General features: G+C 44.1%; 1 protein-coding gene across 1 annotated transcript; it reads right to left on the minus strand.

The window, feature by feature from the left end:
• Positions 1–453: 453 nt before the first annotated feature.
• On the minus strand, positions 454–21,652 carry LOC306751717 (tenascin-like; the record flags this gene model as incomplete). Its single annotated transcript, XM_079235338.1, has 28 exons — positions 454–1,646; positions 1,839–2,002; positions 2,701–2,862; positions 2,946–3,042; positions 3,162–3,313; positions 3,659–3,791; positions 4,135–4,268; positions 4,507–4,650; positions 4,978–5,097; positions 5,201–5,344; positions 5,869–5,991; positions 6,262–6,534; positions 7,496–7,810; positions 8,743–9,015; positions 9,113–9,385; positions 9,484–9,756; positions 11,157–11,429; positions 12,165–12,593; positions 13,319–13,720; positions 13,925–14,188; positions 14,315–14,404; positions 14,484–14,669; positions 15,291–15,560; positions 17,473–17,626; positions 18,296–18,411; positions 18,506–18,769; positions 19,107–20,420; positions 21,175–21,652. The coding sequence occupies 28 exons, from the start codon at positions 21,650–21,652 to the stop codon at positions 1,536–1,538; spliced, it is 7,131 nt and encodes a 2,376-aa protein (XP_079091464.1). The 3' UTR covers positions 454–1,535.
• Between the last annotated feature and the right edge of the window lie 1,681 nt (positions 21,653–23,333).

The raw sequence follows: 23,333 nt of genomic DNA on the forward strand, positions 1-23,333 counted from the left end.
GTGCAGTAGGAGAGAAATAGGACATGCAGATCGGTCACATATAATGCAATCACCTCTCATTTAAAGCACTCGTGCAATTTCCAAGAAGTTGGAGGGGGGGGGGGTCTTCCGACACCAAAGTCTCCCCTTGTTATCGGGGATGGCTTCAGATCTGGAAGCTAAACTATGGATTTGATGACAAGTGCAGAGCAAAGATATTGATTTTGTAAACCCTGTGCTGCTTGCACAAAAAAAGGCTCCAAAGGGCTCCAGGAAGAAAGATAACACTGATTTTTAACCGAAACTTTGGAACCATGGAATAGATCCTACACTCAAAATGGCCGTCTAATAGGTTTATCAAAGAGCACTTTCAAACCAAGGCTTGGTTTTGATGCATGTTCATAAAAGTCCCCAGAAAGGAAAGTCAATATTAAGAGTATTTGAGAGTAAAAAGCCCCACTCCGGATATACAATTGATTGCAATTGAATTTTTATTTGAACTGGAGAAGGTTTTCTGATATCAAACAACTAATGAAAGGGTTTCTGCAGAGTTGAACAAACTAAAATGAAGACCTTTTAACGCCACATCCCACATTTTCACACTTTCACACAAGTGATAGAATGACACAGTAAAACAGGGCCAATGAGGCCAATAACCACATGAATTAATTTACAGTTATGCCCCTTTTTTTGTCTGTATTTCCAAGCGTTATATAACATGACCTGGACCGAGACAAGCAGCAAAAAAGTATGGATGGATTAACCTATTAAAGAATAATAACATATTTTATTAAATTAAGGTCTTTTTAAAACTAAGTACTGAATTCAATAATTTTCAAGCCCATAAATAATTAATATTTTGGATAGCTCTGTAAAACATCATCCTAAGTAGCTCAACAACCACATGAAGCACATCTTATAGTTTTGCATAGAGAGTAAACACTGCCATCTAGTGGCCTGCAGGTGGAAATCATTCAAACGTCTACCTGTTATTCCTTTAAAGAGCTCACACACACTTTTATCAAACTAATATTTTTATTTGTACTGAAGGTTACAGAGCATCTTTCTATTAAAATAAGGAAATCAACATATTCATATTAATTTAAATGGTCTCTTGGTTGTACAGTGAACATTGAATTAACCTTCTGTTATTTTAGGGGGGGTGACGCCTTCTGACTATGTGCCCTTTGACATGTTACTGATTCAGTGGATCCATTTACACAATTTTACAGTGAATTCCTCACACTTGCTGTATGTGTCCATTGACGCTCATCAAACTCATCACTGCTTTCACATATATAATCACACATACGCAACGGTGCCAAAATTGGGATGGCGACACAAAAAATGGCTCCATTCTTTGGTGTGAACGTTGCCATGTTCATTCCCGTGTTTCTTAATTACATTCAGCGTGATTGTCTTTTGTCTTGTGTGTATTTTACAGAATGATGTGATGACGAGGGGAACACGGAGGTTCATGACTGCCGTCGAGGGAGAAAGGAGAGAGAGGTGGGGGGTGGAGATGAGGTGTAGTCGAGGATGGGGGGCTCGCGACTCTACGATCGCTTTTTTCTGCTCTCAAAATTTCTGAAGTTGGCCGGCCTGATCTTCATCTCTGCAAATTCAATTGAGTGTTCGTGGCCCTTCCAGTGGAACCAGTTGATCCCCTGAAAAAAAAAGAAAATGCAGAGTATAAACCGTGAGACATCTAACACGTGAGCGTCGTCTTTCTTTAAACGTTGCGTCCAGCAAGTCATAGACATGGAGGGATTTCTACATTTCAATGAATGTCAGAAATGTTGGATTAAAATATCATCCCTTCCCTGAACGATAAATAATCCAACATTAAATGCACATACCTTACTGTGACTGATGTCACCATATTTCCCCATGAGGTTGACCCGATGACAGTTTTTATACCAAAAGGCACCTTTGTACGACAAGGCGCAGTTGGTGACCGCGATGTCGTTATCGTTGTCGTAGGTGGAGAAGGGTCGACCCTGGTGGTACGTCATGGAGTCGCCTGGTCAGAAAAACACAGCTCACGTCAACGGGTGAGCTTATTCAATAGGGGATACATTTTTAGATGAATAAGTAGTGTCATAGCGGCTAAAGCGAAAGCCAGGAGATAATTAACTTAGCTTAGCATAAACAGCTATCCTGTCTAAAAGTAACAAAATCCACCTACTAAAGCTCAATAACACACATCCTGTAGCCTAATCGCTCAAAAAATATGCCTAAAAATGTATGAGGAGTAGCTCCTCGACCACAAGGCGTATATCGTCACCTTCCTAAAATAATAGCCTAAGTCAAAAGACAATGTGAATTAGGCAATTTTACAAGCTTTTCAAGATGGCATTTTTAAGCTAGCATTTAAGATAGACATTTAGTTAGCATTTTTGTCTGTGAAAATCTCACTCGAACATAATATTAGTAATCATAACATCATTTGACCGGTATTACAAAGCCTGAAAATGCCATTATTTTAGGAAGGTGACGATATGCATATTTATGGTCTCCTTTGAAAGGTAGGAAGCTAAAGAATAGGAATCCATTGTAAGGAAACATATTTCTACCACCGTTCCAGACTAAATATACATGCAACAAAGGACATCGCTTCGTATATTGGGTTTCGTCAAATCAACCAGGACCAAAATGTTTAAAAAAAACTAGATAAAAGGCCCCAAAAAGGTCAACCGGATCTTTTAAAGTGAGACCTACCTGCTGTTCCACTGTACGCCCCTACGTAGATTTTATAGCGCGTTTTTGGCTCTGCGATGGTGAGCTTGTCGTACTGAGCGTAGGCCGACTCCCCGTTGTCCCTCAAGTCCACTCGCATCTCGTAGTGGCCAGAGTTTGTGATTTTATGGAGGTTGGAGAGACCTGAAATAGTTTAATATGTGTGAGTTGGCAGAGAGGCTGAGCTAAGGAGACAGAGAGGGGAGGTGAATGATAAAAGCTCTCACCCAGCCAGAACTCATCATTCATGTTACCGAAGCCAGCGGTGTAGTTCTTCCAATTCCTGAAGAATTCCAACTTTCCGTTCTGGCGCCTGAGGAGAACCTGAAGATGGCCGAGTGTCACAACGGCATTTGAGAAGACGGACGGTCGTCTATACCTATTATTAAACGTGATTCATGTTTTTAATTTAAAATCTGACTCCAGCAGGTTTGGTCACTCACCAGCCATCCTCCGCCATCAGTGGTCATGTCACAGTAGACCTGGATGGACTGCCTCTCCTCCCCGCCCACGTACATGGTGTACAGACCGGAGCTCGTCTCTCCGTTCAGGAAGATCTGAGCGCAGTCCCGAGGCCGCCGGTACAACTGTCCAACTGAAAGATTAAAAACACATCACCTCAGAAACCTCAGCGGCACAATCTTCAAGACAGTGCACAGTGTTGTTGTGTGAGAGGGAAGACCTAGGAAAGAAAAGTAAAGAAAGGAGAAAATGTGAAAAAGAAATGAGCAGCTCAGACTGCAGGAAAAATAAGCACAGGTGGAGTATCACATCAGAGGAAAGGAATTTGCATTGGAAGAAGAACGGTATTTTTGTCATGCATCTGGACTGCTGCATGATGAATCACCGGCTCTTTCAATGCTACAAAGAAAAGAAAGAAAGTACCAGCCAGTTGACACTAAAAATAAAGTTGTGTGCTCGCATGTGTTTTCCTCCTTACCAGTAGTGAAGGCGGTGGTCACGTGACGGCTCCTCTGGGGTCCAGCGATGGCCTGAAGCCTCACGTCGTACTCTGTGGAGCCCGTCAGAGGAGCCATGATGTAAGAGGACGCCGTCGGGCTGAGCACCACTTCCTGCATCCGTGCACACGCACACACAACAAGACCACAGCACATTTACAGAGAGGAAAGCCACACTGGAGAGCGACAAAATGTGCACTTTTTGCATGACTTTTTATACCTATAATAACCTTATCAATTTCACTTTGGGAAGAAAAACTACTAAAAAAAGACACCGTAAAAATATTGTCTACTTTTGTTTATATATTTGTTAAAACTACTAATAATAATAACAGTGGTATGTCCCTAAATACATAATATTGTACTTTTAATATTGTACTTTTTTTGAATTGACGTAGTCTGTGGTAATTTGGGTTTAAACAAGAAAACTATTGATTGATTGAACGCATGCACGTACCCTGATTGCACCGTCAGCCGGCGAGGAGAAGGTGAGTGTGTAACCGGTCACAGCGGCCTGCGGGGGTTTCCATGTGAGAGTCGCACTGTCAGTTTGAATGTTTATAGCCTTCAGATCACGAGGGGGGTCCACATCTGAAAGATACAACACGCTTCATTAAAATACACAAGAATCATCATCATACAGAAATACAAAAATACATATATGTATATATATATATATATATATATATACATATATATATATATATATATATATATATATATATATATATATATATATATATATATATGTATATATATATATATATATATATATATATATATATATATATATATATATATATATATATATATATATATATAAGCCTACCGGTGGTGAATTCAGTAACAGCAGAGTCACTCTTCTCAGCTTCCTTCAGAGCATGTACTCCAACTGTGTAGTGGGCTCCTGGAACCAAGGAGTCCATCTCAAACTCCACCGTGTTCCCAGACACACGCTCCACCACATGGGACACTGTCAGGCGGGACATCAATTAACCAAATGTTCACATGGTCAAAGTAATGCAACATGTATCAATCACACACACTTTGGAATAAAAACAGGGTGGCCCAATAGAAACATTTCCATTTGTGAGATTTCACAAGTACTGTACTATACTACTGCCATACTTGAACTATACTTGTGAACAGAAAGCAAGCAGGTTGAACCTAGAATATGTATGTACACACGTCAGTATCGGGCCATTCAAAATGAACCAGGATAACGTCTTAAGGAGTGCCACTTTAAGGGCGAAGGCAGAAAATAGATGGAAAAAAAGGAGAGAAGAGAACAGAAACACACCTGAATCCGCGCTGTAAGTAATGACGTAGCCATCAACAGTGGCCACAGACGGCTGCCACACCAGCCGGGCTGAGGTGTCGGTGATATTAGCTGCAGTTAGACCCTGAGGTTTGTCCAAAGCTGCAGGAAAACACACACACGGGAACAATTACATTCTCTAAGTCAGGGAGTCAGGGAGGACTGACACAGAAGTGTTGTATAGTAGAAGAAGAAGAAAACCAACCTGTGATTACAGTGTCGGTGCTGGGGTCACTTTCCTCAAGACCCTTCACAGCACTCACAGTCACTTGGTACACTTTCCCCGGGATCATGTCGGGCAGCGAAGCCTCAAACACGTTGCCGTCCACAGTCACCACCAGAGGGCTTCCTGTGGAAGAGTACGATACAAGTAAAAATATGGATATAGTAAATTATGAGTTCTGCACTAAAAAAAAAATATTTTAAACATAATAGATCTGACGATGCATCTGAAAGTGCACTCCATAATAAAGCTCTATTTTAGCTCTTTGGTACTTTATATTTGTATTGTGGTGTGTAGTGATACATTTTACCTTTGGTGACGAGATACAAATTCAATTATTATATGTATTATTAGTAATAGGAGGTTGATATGCATGCTTGAACTAAATTCCACGGCAATCTGTCCAATAGTTGTCAAGAAAAACTAAAACATCAACCGCATTGTGGCGCTCGAGGACCAACAAAGTCAAGAGGATTCATCCTCTGGGGATCACGAATGCCGACGCGAAAATGACATTAAAATCCAGCCAATAGTTATTGTGCCATTTCAGTTTGATGAAACTAAATCATCTTTATCAAATCCAACCCCAGCTGAACTATGTGACTCAATTGAAACGTCTGTGGCAACACAGCAACTGATTGAGCTCCTACCTCCTTCAAAGGGTGTATAGGTGATGCGGTAGTTATCCACCGGGGAGCGAGGCATGGACCAGTGAACTACAGCCGAGGAGTCCGTCACCTCGGAGAAGATAAGTCCTCTTGGAGTGCTCAGGCCTGGTAAAGTATAAGTGGGTATCCACAGGGGAAAAGCAGGTGACTTAAAGTGAAGAAAGCATGTCCAATAACATCGCAAGAGTACAAGACGCTTGGAGGAGCCGAAAAGATTTTTCATCAGAAGTCAAGACATGGAGTGAAGCCTAAACCAGAGGGCCAAAGATGATTAGTGGGACTTAAGTTCTAGAGTTCTCCGCAGACGTCACACCAGGAAGTTGAGTTGTTAGTTTAAAACGTCACACTTTGCACATATATACTGTATATAGATACCTGTCTGAGCAACCCCAGTAATAGGTTGGGAGCGTTGGTCCAATGTGACGCCATAAAGCTCGATTTCGTACTCGGTGCCGCTCATGAGTCCGGTTAAAACCTTGGTTCGCTCAGCGCCACCGACGCTGTACTCTCGAGGGTGAGCGAATCTTTTGCCGTCTCTTATTTTGATCACGTATCGGTCGAACAAGTCTTCGTCGGCCGTCCACGACAGACGGAACCCGTCATGCGTGACGTCCGAGACGAAGAGATGCTCCACCTCCGCTTCAGCCTCTGGTTAGACAAGGAAGACACAACGTTTTTTTTTCACCCCCCGGCAATATTCATGAACTTCTGAAGAGGTACGGAAGAAGTCAGCAATCGAGTGCATGAAAGGTTTCCAGGCGGCAGACGGGGTTGCGGTCCAGCCGCCTCCGCATCGGCCATGCTCCGTTAGTGTAAATCAGTTCAAGGCAACAAAGGCTTGGATGGATTAAAAATTCAAGATGCTTTTTTATTTGGTACATGTTTATTTACGCCTGTTAACCGGGGGTCACATTCCTTAAGTAAAAGGCTCTAAGGGACCTCCGGGGACGGATTTCGTCAAACGCCGGTTGAGACGAGGTCCCCATGCGTCTTCAAGGCCGGCCTCAAGGCATTCAGTGCATTCAAAGACGATGAGACAAAGGACATTAGAAGTTAAATCAACCAACATTTCATGCTCAGAATGTCTTGTTGATTTATCAGTGTTTTCCTGCATCTGATTTATTTTTTTTGAAACCAAAAAAGGACCAAAAAAAGGACCAAAAAAAGAAAAAGAAAAGGTAGCATCATGAAAGTAACTAATCGCCAATCAGAAAACTGAAGGAAAACACATTTTAAAATATGGAAACAAACAAAGTTGCTTGCTCATATTTTGGGGAGGTACAGAAGAAACAGGCGGGAGCGTCACATCTCGTCCTCCCGCTGACGAAGCAAATGCTTAGAAGAAAAGAGATCGTTCTGGAAAAGAGTCGTGTTACACATCCGAGTTAAGGTTAGGGTTAGGGTTAGGTATCAGAGCCGAGCTGCAGCCTCACCATCAAAACATGGCGGGGAGCAAACTTTATCCATACTATAGATTATTCGAATTTCAAATCTTGTTAATAATAAACCAGCCAGGTTGTGATGGTGAAGCTTCAGTTTATCGATCACATATGTACAGTAGTCGACACGTTAGTAAGAGACGGGCCTTGCGGTGCTCTGTGAGTGGTACCTGTCCCAGCCACTGTCGTCAGAGGCCGAGAGAGGAGCCCCGACTCTGACACCCCGGTCAGCCTGACCTCATAGCCTATGCCGGTGATGAGGCCCCAGATGTCCAGGTGACTTTGGTTTCCTGGCACAGTGAACTCCTGAGGCTCCAGCAGCCAGCCAGAGTCAGTCACCACTATTTGAAAATGGCTGAAGCCGCCACTAGAGGGGGCTAATTCCTCCCCCTGCTGTTGCTGCTGCTGCTTCACCTCCCACGACACACGGAAGCCGTAGGGGGTTATGTTGGAAATGGTCAAGTTTTCCACTTTAGGCAAAGGAGCTGGAGAGGAGTGTAGGAGTTTGTGTGTGTGTGTGTGTGTGTGTGTGTGTGTGTGTGTGTGTGTGTGTGTGTGTGTGTGTGTGTGTGTGTGGGGGGGATGGGGAACAAGATTCCGTCAGGAGGATAATGTGTGCAAAGATTGCAAAAGCATATCATAAAATCTGTTCTTCCTGTGAGGGCTATCAGGAGGCTTCAGGAGGAAGTTCAAGATGGGAACATCGGCTCTGAATATCCCTTAAATTTAACGGCCAAAACACATAAAGGGCGGATTTTGCATACATCATAGAGTTTTGTAAACTTAAGACTGTAGAAAATGGATTTTCTCATGAGGCAAAAAAATGACACTTTTGTGGTCAACACTGGGATCTAGTGGCCATTAGTGGAACTACATCTTGACACAATTTGGGCTTTTAGACCTAATGCTCACCTGATGTCTTTAGTTAAGTTTATCCAGTGGTGGAAATGAACTAAGAACATGTCCTCACGTACTGTACTTAAGTACTCTATACACTGCTTCAGTTATAATGCCGATATATTTTGTCTAAATATATTCGGAATCTGAAAAGTAACTAAAGCTGCAAATGGACTGCAAAGTAAAAAGAAGCAGAAAGTGGAAATACTCAAGTAAAGAGGAAGTAGCTCAAGCTACTTACTTAAAAATACCCCTCCTTCTCTAGCTTCATATGCATCAATAATTATAATCCAATACTAGTATATACTGTATTATGTTAATAACAATAAGTTCTCATGATGCATGTAAAATTTGCTCTCATAGCGTTTGTTATCCGCTGGTTTAAAGCTTGAAATGCATTAAGAGAGTTATTCTGGTATTTTAACCCGATAGCAGGAGACATATCCCAAAAAGCTACTAGGTTTTGCTGCTAAACTTTTTAAGAATTGTGAGTTTAAGACATGAGTAAAATGCGTAGTACCTGTGACGGCGTGGGCCAACACAGAGGGAGTGTGGCGCCCATGAGAGATACCGTACAGTTCAATATCATAGCCCGTGGCATCCATCAGGTTAGAGATGGTAAAGTTACGCACTTCACCGGGCAGCCTGAACTCCAGCGTGTCAGACTGCTGCTCGGGGTCACTGACCCGGACAACAAAGCCATCAAAGTGGCCCGACACCGCGCTCCAGGACAAGCTGAGGTTATGTGGGCTCACAGATGAAGCGGCTATGGGCCCCAACTGGGGGACATCCTCTGAACAGAAAGAAGAACACGGCTTTTTCAGTTATGTTGTGCTGGTTAAATCACAATGTGGTTGCAGTGCCAACAAAAAATGCATGTAATGCGATACCTGTTGTAGCTACATCAAACAGGGGCTGTGTTTTCTGGCCGCCGGCGCTGGCGTACAGCTTTATGTCGTAGCTTGTGCGCGCTTTGAGCCCGGCCATGACCGTGGAGCGCACGTCTCCCGCCAGAGAGCGCCCCATTGCCTGCGAGGGCAAAGCAGACTCTCTGACTTCTACTATAAAGTTATCAAACGCCTTCTCTCCTGTCCGCCACGACAGATACAATCTGTCTGAGGTAACGTTAGAAACAACTAGCCTGGACAAATCAGGCTCTTCGGCTACAAGGGGGAGAGAAAAATATAAAATATGTTCATTTGTTGACATAAAAACAACTAATAGATGACCCTATTCTTTGTAATACACAAAATCTAAATACCTGTTGATGCGACAATACTGACAGCGCTCGTTCGGGATCCCTTGTACGTCCCATAGAAGTAGGCTATATAGTCAGTGCTGGGCCTGAGCCCCGTTACGTCGTGGGACGTTACACTGCGGGATATGTTATATTCCTTTTGCTCCGTCAGCCAATCGGAATCAATTATCTCCAGGATAAAACCATCAAATTCTCCTTCAGTGGCGTTCCAGGAGATTGAAAAGCTCTCTGACGTTAAGTTTGAGATATATAGTTTGCCAACCACTGATTGAATCACTAAAGAGAGAAATCATTATTAGATTTTCATTAAAAAGAAACATTTTGCAGAACAGATACTGACAGAGGTACTAATTAACTGGTAGCTCATTGGTTTGATTTATCACATTAAAATATGTGACAGGTCACTCACCACCACCCACTTGCAATTTCTGATTAAAGATTAAATGCATGCATATATGTTTGCATAAAGTTTTACTTTTAAGCTTGACTTTTAAACAAATTATGCCCATTGCTATTAAAAAAAAGAAACAAAAAGGTGAAAATAGCTGAAGAATACTGGCCTGCAAGTGTTTATTCTAACGTGGAAATGTGGCGAAGGAAGAAATATAATTGTATAAAATATCTCTTTCATGCATGCGGAGGGGGATCTGATCGTGCAGCTGCTCTGAGATAAATCCTGCAGACTGTTGCACCGGAGCGATTCAAAGCAGAATAGGACAAACAAACTCATAAAAACATATGTTCTCCATGCGATGACAAAGTCAGTTGCTTGCAAACATGCAGCAGATAAATTAGGCATCATTCAGATGTAAAACAAGGTGGCGTTACTTTAAACCTCAGATCACATCATTAGCTTTTTACCTTTGACAACGACAAGAAGATTTAATCATTTGCCACCTAGTAGTTCAAAGGGAAACGAGGATATTTACTTTGAGGTTCTGAATCAGAATCATCAAACTGATTTCACACAAACTAGCAGAGCTCAAATGTCACATAAAAAACCTCAAACGCGTGGGCACGCCCATGAGCAAATGATCCCTCAAGGTTAATCAATTCCACACTGAATGAGTGTTGATGGGATGAAATGAGATGGCCACGCTGTCGCGGGGCGACGGGCGTGAAAGTGGGTGAAAGTTATTGGTTTTGCTTTTGCAATCATTGCAGCACATCAGCGTCAAACCTCAACCACGATGCAGGGGATGGTAGAGGGGGAGGGAGGAGGCGGGGCTTCATGCACTTTGGGTAACTGGGATGGAGGGAGCGGTTCGGGGGGTAAGGGTGAACATTTGAGGGGCGCTTGCTTTTGTTCAGTGATGCGGCACGAATCACCCTGCCCTCTCTCAGCTGGACACAAACAGTGGCTGGAGGGTAAAGAATGGATCATGGCATGTCGGTTAAGCTGGACAGTGATGACAAAACAGAAATGAGGTTATTATGTCGTTCTCGTTTCATGCAGCGAAGTGTGGACGCTCCACTGTGAGTGAAGGGAGGGAGACACACACACACACACACACACACACACACACACACACACAAAATAGAGGTTCTAGTGTCTGTGTGTGCTTCACAGACACCGACTGAAATGGAAAGTTAAAAATCAAAAAAAGGGAAAGTTAAAGAGTTAAGAGGTTCAAAAAGAACCAAACAAACGCTGCAACGCTGCGAGTTGCAGGTACCTGTGGTGGCTTCAGTGTACACGGGTTCAAGGAAGGAGCCCTGATACATCCCAAACAGGCCAACCATGTAGCTGGTGTTGGGGTTCAGTCCGGAGATGCCCAGGCTCAGGGCGTCTCCGGACAGACTGAGGTTCTGGCTCTCCTCGTAATTGTCCAAGTTTGTGACCTCAATGACAAAGCTGTCAAACTCCCCACCGGTGGGGATCCAGGACGCAGTGAAGCCGTCCCATGTAATGTCAGAGGTGGTGAGGTGCACCATGGGCTCCGGCTCCTCTGGGAGATAGACAGATCAGAGTGGGGGTCAACTGAAGGGCAAGATGGACTGTAAAAATGTTTTACTCTCGCATAACTTTTCACAATATTCATCTCACAATGAGTACGGCTGAGAAGTTGGGCCGGAGCGAGAGAAAGAATCTCATAATTCAGGATTCAAGTTTAAATCATTATTCAGAAAAAAAGTACCAGAAAAATGTCATATTATTGAAGAAAAAAAGGTTGTAATATTTCAGGAATTCATTTGGAATTCAAAAGAAAAAGTCATAATTATTTTTAGGGGGAAAAAAGATAACTTTAAATACTTCTTTTAAAATAAATCATGATTTAAGACTTACATTTTTCTCAATCTGTGACTCAAATCTTGACATTTTACAACAATATTTTTTTCAAAATGATAAACTTTCTTCCTAGAACTACTCTGAATTTAGTCATGAAATATTCTGACTTCAATTTTTTTTATCATTTTAATCATGAAATATTATGACTTTAATTTTGAAAGTGTACATCCTTATTAATCTTGAAGAAATAAGACTATCAAATTATTCTGACTTAAATTATGAAATGTTACAACTTTTTTTCCTCGAAATAATATGACTGGGAATATGAATCATATAAATATCTCACTCACATCAACAGCCACGACATATTTATAGCATACAAAGTAAATGGATGTGATGATGATAGGTTGTGATGAATGCCTACAAAAAAAGAGAAAACATTTCTTCCATGTACCTGTCGTAGCAAAAACGTTCAGAGGTAAAGATCGCTTTCCTTCCACCAGCCCTCGCAATGTGATATCATATTGCGTGGCGGGGGTCAACCCCTCTATTTCAGTGTTTCTCACACTTCCTGGTAGTGTGGTCACATGAGCACCGGTCGCCCCTGACGCTGGAGCCTTGAGCTCCACCAAAAAGCTATCGAACGCCTCGTCGGGCGCCGACCAAGCCAGGCTCACGCCGGTGGCGGTGACGTGGACCGTGAGGTCTCCCAGTGCGCCCGGGCTCGAGCCTTCGGGCTCGGCACCGGAGCTCACCACACCGGTATCGGGAGTGTTTAGAGGACGGAGGGGATCTGGGCTTTGAGCTGCTCCAGTATCCCGAGCAGTGGTCGGGGCATCTTTGATGCTCAGCATGAGAACATCTGGAGAGGTAGGCTTAGGTGCTACAGGGAATAAAAGCAGGTTAATGAATGAATTTGTCACCAGATCTGTTGATGACTGAAAAACCAACCTGTGAAGAAGAAACTGGGTTAAAATCAGAACACATTGTACAGTTAAATTCAAATAATTCTGTCCATGATAACCTCATTCTCCTATTTTCTTTCTCTTTCTTATTATCCCAGCTTTTCCAGGGCTGCGGCAGCGAGGGCATTAATGGCACTCGAGGCGGCGCCATTAATTTTTGAAGCCTTTTGAGTAGTCCACCAGAGTGGAAGTACACAGCTGCCTTCAAATAGACGGTGAAGCCATGCACAGCCTGCTGCTCTAAAGAGCCGTTCTGAGTCACTTTCCTCTGTCATGCGAGGGGCGTACGTTGTCATTTTCTCCGACTGCCGGAGAATCATTTGATTGTGTAAATGGAGACGATGAATGATGCAGATGGAATTAGCTTTCAGGGAGCAAATAAATGTCAAATGCAGGAGGAAATCCATCTGTAGATTTCTTCGTGTCTTTGAACAATTCAAATACAAGAAAAATCTACAGATGGAAACATTGAGATGACTGGTGGGATGAGGTCAAATGTCTGTTAGGTCATGCCAAGAGGTATGATCTCAATGAGTAAAATACCAGCATGCAAATCATACCGCTAAACAACTATTTGTCTACTATGCAAAAGAAAAAAAAACAGGTCAAACTGTCTCTAATAAACTGAAAGAGAAGCTTATACCTGTGAGTGCAACCGCTTCAAGTAGCGCAGATCTTTGGCTACTGGTAATTCCATAAAGTTTTATTTGATATTCTGTCGATGCATTCAGGCCCTGGATTCGAGAGCCAGTGGCATCTCCAGGAAGTTGGGCCTCTCTTGCATCCCATAATCGCAGAGTGTCTTTATATTCTACTGTCAGACTATCATAGACGCCGTGAGCCTTTAGTTTCCACGTGAGGTCAAATCCATCAGGCGTGACGCCCGACACTGTCAGCTCCCCGAGCTCCTCCTCACCCTCAGTTCCAACTGAGGACGGAGAGTCGGAGGGCTCTAAATACGCAAAGCTAATGACATTGTCCTCCGAGCCTGTAGGAGTCGTTAGCTCGCGGTCGTCTGAGTCAGCTAAATAAAACGTGAAAGAGGCTACAAGAAAAAACAAAAAGGCACAAATCAAGAAAGCATCATTTAGGTGTACGTGCATCTCATTTTTTTGGTGTTTGTTGGTGAAGTTCATCCATTTGTAATATACCAACTGAATACTGGTCGACTTACAATTTAAAATATGAAATAATATCTAAATGTTATTCTTTCCAAGATTATGTTGTGATGAAATAGTTCCCCACCCACCTGTGGATGCAGATAAGGTGACCGGCGCGCTCCTCTTGAGGCCCCGCTCCGCAGCCAGAGTGAAGGTGTATCCCATCCCGGGGCTCAGGTTGGACACGACGTAGCTCGTCGCTGTGGGCGGGATCTCCGTCTCCCCGACCTGGCCGTCCTTGGAGACGTACTCCAGCCTGTAGGCGCCGACCTTGGCCCGGGGTTTCCGCCACCTCAAGGTGAGGGAATTCTCTGTGGAATCGGTTTCCTCCAAATCTCTGGGCGGATCGATATCTGACACAAAGGGAAAATGTGAAAGCGTGTAAAAGTTTGCAAATGTGTCACCCAATTTGCATCAACAAACACGTCCGCCTGTGTGTTTATGAAGCGAGGGGCGGCTGCTCGGGCAGCGTCGCTCACCAGTAGCAGCATTCGCAGTAGCAGGGAGGCTCTCCCTCTCTTTCTTCACAGCAGTCACACCAATCCCGTACTCTGTCCCCGGGTTCAGCCCTGCAACACAGAGGGATAGAAGGAAAATGAGCACGTGGCGTAACTAACACAAGTCATGTGTGCTCGTGACTCGCCTTACCAGTGATTGTAGCTTTTGTGGTGTCTCCAGGTCCTCGTGGGAACAGTTCCTCACCGTGAGTCGCCCCGGAGATGGGACTGTATTTCACCAGATAGTCGCCGACGTCAGCTTCACTGTTGGTCCACTCCAGAGTGATGCTGTCGTCCGTCTGGGACACGGACTGCAGGTCCATGGGGGCGTCCAGGGCTAACGATGGCAAATACATTCATGGTCACATTTCTCACAAACTTTAGATTCACAGACATTTCATCTATTAGTTGACCTATTATTGGAAATGGGGGCACTCCAGTTTGCGGTGTGCAAACAGATCATACTTTAGTTGTGTTGCACCTTTCATACAGGTGAGTGCAGTTCAAATGGCTTTACAGATGTCAGGCAAACCAGAAATGAGACAGAACAAGTGTGGACCAAGGAAACAACTGATAAAGCAAAAAAACAATCCAATACTATATTATTAACAACAATTTGAGATATACTAAAGTATCCAAAAATGGATAATGTATCCACACTATTATGTTCTGCAATACATCATGGTTTCACATAGAATTAAGCACAAGGCTTTCTATATTAGAAATATATAGAATATTCTATTCTACTTTTTTTTTTCATATCGTCAACAATTCCCATGAAAAGAATCAAAAATCCATTGGTTCCAACTGAAGTAGTAAATCTCTGTGATAATAATTTTATTCAAAAATATCAGTAGTTTACTTGCACAGTTGGTCCATGTAGTTTCAATCAAATGTCACTCAAAAAAAGGAGGAAATAGTGCATTTGTAAAATATAAATAAGCCATCACAAGCCTACCGGTAGTGAAAGTGGCGATGGAAGGGTCACTGTCGAGCTTTCCTCTCCTGGAGACGAGCGACACCTTGTACTCGGTGTCGGGCTTCAGACCGTCGATGCTGTGCTGCTTGTCCTGGGGGGAAATCTCCACTCTGGTTTCAACCGAGGGGTCGGAGCTGGGCCCGAAAAACATGCTGAGTCTGTCCGTGGGAGCCACCGGCTGAGACCAGCCCACCAGGGCGGAGGAGTCCGTCACGTCCTTCACCTCCACCTGCCGGGGGCCTTCGATCTCTGGGGTGAGTCAGACATCGAGGGAGAGAACAGATGCACGACAAATTACAAATGGAGGGAAATTTAAGGACCGAGACTGAAGAGCTGACTCACTATAAACAGGATAAATAATTGAGAGGTATAGTTGTCTCGTCATTACAGGCTGACAAACACCCATCTTTAAAGCGCAGAGGAAATGATATCCAGCATTAAGGTGGTGATGTATGGATGAAATAAAAGGTTGTGAGCCATTAGGGCCATAACTAATTACTATTTTTAGTGGGATTTGGCACAGACTTTTATTGCACCTGAGGATGAATTGTGATAACTCTGATAATCCGCTGACTTTTTCTATGTTATCCAATACTTTGGTTTATGATGAAATACAGTACCAACAAAACAAATGACATATCCCATCATTTTATTTTCTGATCTTTAGCAAATGTCTGCATGCTAACATGCTAAACCACGATGGGGACCACAGTAAACAATAGACCAGGTAAAAAATGCATGCTAGCATAGCTGCAGATTTCCAGTTTAGTTCTGTGATAAATTACATTAATCGATTTAAAAAATAGTTAATGAGTTTTATGCCCACCATTAAAAAATATACTAATGATTAAATGAAGTTTTGGAAATACACGTAGTTGCTGTCTCTGCTAGCTCTGTCTTGTCGTCAATATGAAGAAATTTGTCCGGCACAAAACTTTTTATGGAAACAGAACATACTGCTTTTGCAATTCGATTTTTGTGTGGCGTAAACAAACAAGATATTTAGAGTTAATTTAGAGTTATTTTAGTTAACATGTTAAATTGTATTCTTTAAAGATGCTGGTAGACTTAAAAAGTATACGTTTCCCCCTGCTTCCAGTCTTTATGCTAAACTAAGCTAAGCTAATACAAGCTTCATATTTAGCATACAGACTTAAGAGCGGTATCGAGCTGATTATCAGAAAGCAACTAAGTAAACTAACTAAAACGTTGCGCTATTACTTTACGGTTCTTCAGCAGAGAAAAGTCTGCAAAGTTGTTCTCAACTCTCTTTATTATATTCTGCAGTGAAGGAATGATTTAACTTCTAATAGAGATGTTCACAAATCAAATCAAGACTACGTCTCAGTCTGCACCAAACATTAACACTCCTGCCATGTTTTTTTTAACCTTTATACATAAAACAGCACTTATAAGACTCCACTTGGCTCTCTCATAATGCAAAGCAATAACTTGGATCAACAAGGGAAAAGGCTACCATGAAATATAATGGTTCCCTTTCACTCTACTTTTATCCGTGTTAAAAAATGGACCCGTGGGGGTAAAACGGGTCCGAAAGGTTTAACTTCATTTCTATCATTTATTTCTGGAAGCCACGTCTAGTTTTCAACCTACAACCTTCTAATATATGGCATTAGAAATGAAAACGGCTTAACGGCTTTCACATGCACGATGGCATGCCATAGACTGCAGAAGCAGCGGGGGGGCATTTCTACAACGTAACGTATGGAGTAGCGCTGCAGTAAAAGCTTCAGCAGGCGAGAGGACAAGAGCTGAGAGCAAGATTTAGTGAAAGTGAAAAAAAAATAGGCATGTGGTCATGCTAGGGTGAGATTAAATGTGTCGGAGTCATTACTCTTCAGCTAAAATCTGTGAGATGGAACTATGGAGAGCCAGCTGGGATTTCCTGTTATCACTCTTCTGTTCATTATGGAATTTCACTCTTTGACATTAATGTTTTTTTTTAACTAACTGCTCAACTGAAGTGAAGTCCCAAACTGCTAAAAGGTGCCAGACAGAGCAGACAGAAAGGAAAATTGCATAATGGTAGCATCTTCTCTGTGGTAGAAACTGGATCATTTTAAACATCTTTTATCTCACAGGTTCAGTCTAAATGATCAAAAGTGCTGAGAAAATGTTTGTTTACAACCGTGAGACTTACTGGTCGTGATTTTTTTGGATGTTTGGGGACCTCTGGTGTTGTTCTTGATGATGTTAACAGAGACCTCGTACTCCTGTCCCGGTCCAAGGCCTGACTGGAGGAACTGGTTTTGAGTCGGTGGAAGGGTGCTCACCACTTTTCCGTTTTCTTCTTTCTGCAAGGACACAATGTAAAACCTCCCGTTCAGGACGTGCACACAAGAGACCAGAATTATAATTATTATTCTGTATTATTCTGTGTTTTCCCTGGAAATGTGTAAACAATCAGGTTTCTCCAGCAGACATCTACCTTTATTCTCCTGTGCCAGCAACCAGTTTTTGCTTCCGATATGGTAAAAGTGTTTACTTCATAAAAATAGACCGACACTGCGTGCCATAAATTGAGCTCTGCTGACACGTTTATGTCTGCATGACGCAGCAGCTGTCAGTTCACAGGAAGTGTGTGAGGGGACAGAACTCCAGTGATGTAAACTACATCACACAGACCGTTATCATAATTAACACGAAGGTCAGGAAAGGACAGGCGTATTTAAACATGGATGAAAACTCTGCAGCATAATTTAAATAGCCTCCGACTTATCAGCTGGCACAGTAATATTTCCAAAGCATTACTGCCTCGGATTTACCCGCAGTGACATCCAGACCTCGCCCTAACTGAGGTTTTTTTCCCCCCACATGTCAAAGCAATTTCAAGTTAGCACAGAAATAAAGCCATGTTTCGCTGAGACTTCCAATAAGCTGGCATAGCTTTATAACCTCTCACTTTTTCCCCTGTCGCTTAATAAAATCCAGGGCGAGTCTTTAAAAGAGATGGGCAGACTGACCGTGTTGCGGAAATAGATCTCCCAGCCATCAAAGGAGATGTCCAACTGGTCCCACATCACCTCCACTGAGGTCTCTCTCACTGATTTGAATATTACACCCTCTGGCTTTGGAAGATCTGGAGGGTCGGAAACAAACAAAAAAGTCATCGTTAGCTCAGCCGCATCAATAGTTACTCACATGAAACTAGCAGGAGGATGACTGCGACGTACCTGTTGCCACCCTCGCGCTGATGGGGACGCTCTTCTTGTTGCTCAGGACGGCGTAGACATTGATCAGGTACTCGATGCCGGGTTCAAGCTCTTTGACGGTGGCCGCCGTTTTGTCTCCCGTCACAGTGAACTCCATGGGAAGACCACCAGGACTGGTGGGCACGTACGTCACAAGGTACTCCGTCACCAGCGCTTCGTTGGCCCAGGACAGTTGCACCGTGTCAGAGGTGACCTCACCAACAGTCAGGTCTATTGGAGGAGACACTGGGGGGGAACACAAAAGCATTGGTGTTTTATTCTTGGACGGTTCCTCATGCCCTCAATCACCACACACGGCTAATGCAAACTCCAGAGCCACATCTGGCCGTGGTGTAAAGAACTGCCAAAAAACAGCAATACATGAAGAAACACCTCTTTTATATTCACAGAAAAAGTTTCTCTCAAGATGAGTGAATTTTGAGAAAAGGGGGGGAAATTACATAACCTGGATTTGATTTTACGGTACATCTAGTAAACACATGGAAAGTTTCAACATTTCTGAACTGCCAGATACTTTTTGTGTGTGTGTTTGTTTCTGGGGTGAATTAAAACAGCTCCATACCTTCTGAGCAGTGTTCTCCGGTGTGTCCCTCGTCACACATGCACTGACCGCCCAGGCAGCGGCCATTGTTCCAGCAGTTGTTGAGGCAGCTCAGCTCCCCGCAGCTCTCTCCATCATATCCACTCTCACAAATGCACAATCCACTGACGCAGCGCCCCCTGTTGTTGCAGTTACCCGGACAGGCGTGCACCGAGCAGTCCTCTCCCGAGAAGCCTTCCCGACAGACGCACTCGCCGTCCACGCAGTTGCCCCGGGCCAAGCAGTCGTTGGGACACGCTTTCTGACCGCAGTCCTCTCCGGAGAAGCCCTCGTCGCAGACGCACTGCCCGTCGAGGCATCGGCCGCGGTTTCGGCAGTTCCTGGGACAGCTCAGCTCACCGCAGTCCTCGCTGGTGAAGCCCGCGTGACACACACAACGACCCTTAACACACTCGCCGCGGCCGTAGCAGTTCGAGGGGCAGGACCTGATGCTGCAGTCCTCGCCTGCAAAACCCTCCTCGCACACGCACTGGCCGTTGACACAGCGCCCCCTCTGGTGGCACTCGTTTGGGCAGGAAAGCTCGGCGCAATCGTCTCCCTGGAAGCCGACGTCGCAGGCACACTGTCCGTTTACGCACTGGCCTCGGCTGTTGCAGTTGTTCAGACACGCCAACTGGCTGCAGTCGCCGCCTTGATAGCCGATGTCGCAGATGCACATCCCGTTGAAGCAGGTACCTCTGTCGTTACAGTCGTTGAGGCAGGTGAGCCGAGAGCAGTCGTCTCCGCTGAAGCCGGCGGCGCAGACGCACTGGCCATTCACGCAGAAGCCGTTTCCGTGGCAGTTGTTGGTGCAGGTGCGTTCGCCGCAGTCCTCCCCGGCGAACCCCTCGTCGCAATAGCAGGTGCCGTTCTGGCAGCGGCCGCGGTCATAGCAGTCTTTGGGGCAGATGAGCTCAGAGCAGTCGCCGCCGGCCCAGGGTTCGTCACACACGCAGTCTCCATCTGCGCAGCGGCCGCGGCCACGGCAGTTGTTGAGGCACTTGGTTCGCGAGCAGTCCGAGCCGAGGAAACCGTCCGAGCAGATGCAAACACCACCGACACACTGGCCGTGTGCTCCGCAGTCCGTAGAGCAGACCTCGAGCGTGCAGTTCGCTCCGGAGAAGCCTTTGAAGCAATCGCACGTCCCGTCAACGCAGCGGCCCCGGTTCTGGCAGTTACCGGGACACTCGGGTTCAGTGCAGTTGGGTCCCTTCCAGCCCGGCTCACATATGCAGCCACAGATTTCAGCGCTGTAGTTTCCATGGCCGTGGCAGTAAGGTTTAGTTCCCACCACACCTTTGAAAGTAAAATTCAATTAGGTTTTGTTGAATATCATCTTCTGTGGTATTAAAATGTGTTTTTCCTTTTTTAAATGCAATCAACTTGCAATAGCTTGTTTGATTTCTTGAGAGATTGATACCACACTAATCGCCATAGTGGTGAGTATGCAGATTGCATCCAACTGAAATCCCGAGTGTTTCGGGGAACTACACTTGCATTCCTTTTCTGAGGAGTATACCCGCTCCGACTCACTAATGTGATGTTGTGTTTGGTTAACTTAAGTGTATTTTATGGGGGGTTAATTGCAGGAATATTTCTTGGTTGTTTTTTCACCCAGGCGTTATGCTAAGCTAAGCAGCAGCTGGTTTATATATCAAATGGTATTAATGTTCTCCTCTAACTCTCAGCAAGAAAGCCAATATCTCCCGAATGTGAATGTCTTTCTTTAAGAGTGCATCACTCAGAAATGGTCCAAAGCTCATTTCAGCAGCTATTAGAAGAGCAGACCTTTTACGTCCATTGTTATGCAGAAACTGTATCTCATGTCATTTGAGCCAAATAAAGGCCCTTTCAAACTGGAGAGGTTTTGGGAGTATTAAACCCCCACACTGGATTCCTGAACTCCTCAACAGATGAATGGAACAGATGTGCTGTGTGATATTCTTAGCGTCGGACTTTCCAATGCCGTTTTAGAGAAACAAAGGATTAATTTACCGCTCTTGCTGTAAGCTACATACCAGACAAAGCACGGCAGACAAATGAAACCTACCCGTGACCTGTGAGCCGCAGCAGGCCCCGTCACCGTTGCACTGATCCCTCAGCGCTGAAACTTCTCCCTCCAGCATCTCCAGTCGGCTCATGAGTGCTTTCAGGCCCGTCAGGTCTTCGGCGCAACCGCAGGCCTGCCGAGGTACGTTGATGCGGTGGGTGAAGACGATTTGGTTCTCCCCATCGACCGTGTGCTCGGTGAAGTGCTCGCCCGAAGAGTCCGCCGCATCTTTAGGCCGGAGCTGCGTGCTGTCTGGAGCGTCCAGGTCCACCGAGCACAGGGAACTGGCGGGAACATTGATGTTGTAGACGTGGCTGAAAACCACAGGATGGTCCGCACTCGGCAGCGTGATGTTATGTTCTCTAGCGGGTTCCAGAGTCTGTCGGCGATGCCGTAGGATTTTCTTCACGAGGCCGGCGTTTGACAAGCTGAGCAAAGAGGTCAGGAGGAGGCAGCCCAGAACGCCTCGTGTACCCATGCCGGGGATTTAGTGGAATAAATATTCGTTTGAACCTCTGGCCGATGGCCAATCCTTATTCAAGGTGAGGGTTCTGGAAATAGAACGAACGTATTTCATCACACAAAGGTAAAGCTGCAACAATGAGTGAAGTAAAATGAATCAATGCAGAACCAACAACTAACCAACTCCTTGAAGAAAGGAGTAGGATGGAAACTAGATATGTTTTCCTACCCAATATTGATGTTAATACCTGATCTGATGCCAGAGCGTTAAAAAACTAAAATATCTATTACAACACAGCAATGTCTGAAAACATAAAAAAGGATTTTTCATACACAGGAGCAACACTTCACTTGCTACCTGATTGCCGATTTTGGGGAAAGCAATACTTTTTTCAGGAGCTGATGGAAGAAGCCAATAAGTGAGCCAATAATCGAATAGTTTTTAATACACTGCTTTGTTTTTATGGAACACAAGCTAAAAAAAAAAACACTGTTAAAGACCAATTTTAATTTTTTACACGATACAATACGAATAAATATGTTCATCATTTGCCTCATTTTGAGATATTCTAGCTGCAGTTATAAACTCAATGGTTTAGTGAAGAGCTATGACGTTTATTACAATCCACTTTTTCGGAGATATTACTGCAGTTCTCAAATTCTCACTGCAATGCTGCAACAAATTACATTCAAATGTGTTCATTGCACCAACCGCAGAGGTCATTCAGAGGAACCAGGAGCCCTTCACACTTCAAACTAACTCCAGACTTCTCTGCGGCCCACCCACGGTCAGTCAGTCAGATTATTATTTACAGTTTGTGCTACATTTCTAACTGACAACAGAATACCACAAACCACCGTGGGTGCAGGAGTTCGCTGCATACAAAAACACTGTTAAAAGCAAAGAGTCCACAGCTGTGCTGGCACGTCAAGCGCTTTCATAGTGTGCACATATATATGATAAGTCTCAGCTGTTTTGCATGAAACACTATATAGAAAGCATAAAACAGAGTATATGACATTCACAGGAATCCTTCTCGCCCACGATGACTCCATCAGCTGGACACTAAGAAAATGCTATAATTTGTGGGAGCTAATGACAAGCTTCTTCCTCAGCGTGGGAAAGCCTGCCTGGATTACTGTGTTGAATCTCTAAAAGGTATGAGTAAGCATCTGAAAATCAAACAAAAAGGCCCACAGTGGCTGCACAGACTAGTGACATACTGCATCTGTGCCTTCAGGTTCACACGCACGTCTGCGTCTGAGAGGAAGCTAACGCTATCCGGCTATAAAAAAGGTTGCATTTCCGTCAGTGATTGGTAACATCGGACAGAAGCTCGCACACGCAAACAAATGAAAAATGACTTCCAGAAGTGAGTTGTTCATGCGCTGATAGCTATGAGAAAACATGTGGTGCCTTTGGAATAAGGTTCTTATGAAGACTTCTGGAAACAATTTGTCGAGACAATGCTGGTACTCAGCTATCAGGTGACAAAAAAGTAGACATTCATCAAAGGTTCAGCAGAGTGATTACGTCTCCGTGGAATGACTGCGTTCACTTTTTACTTTCCACATGTTTATTTATGACCAGGACATATTTTATACTACAGAAATAAAGAATCACAACAAATAGGGGCAGCCGGCAAACTAATCAAAACCTTCATTCTGATCCACGTCAAAATGCAAAAAAAACACAC

The sequence above is a fragment of the Taurulus bubalis genome, assembly GCF_910589615.1.
Source record: "Taurulus bubalis genome assembly, chromosome: 19".
NCBI classification, from domain to species: domain Eukaryota; kingdom Metazoa; phylum Chordata; class Actinopteri; order Perciformes; family Cottidae; genus Taurulus; species Taurulus bubalis.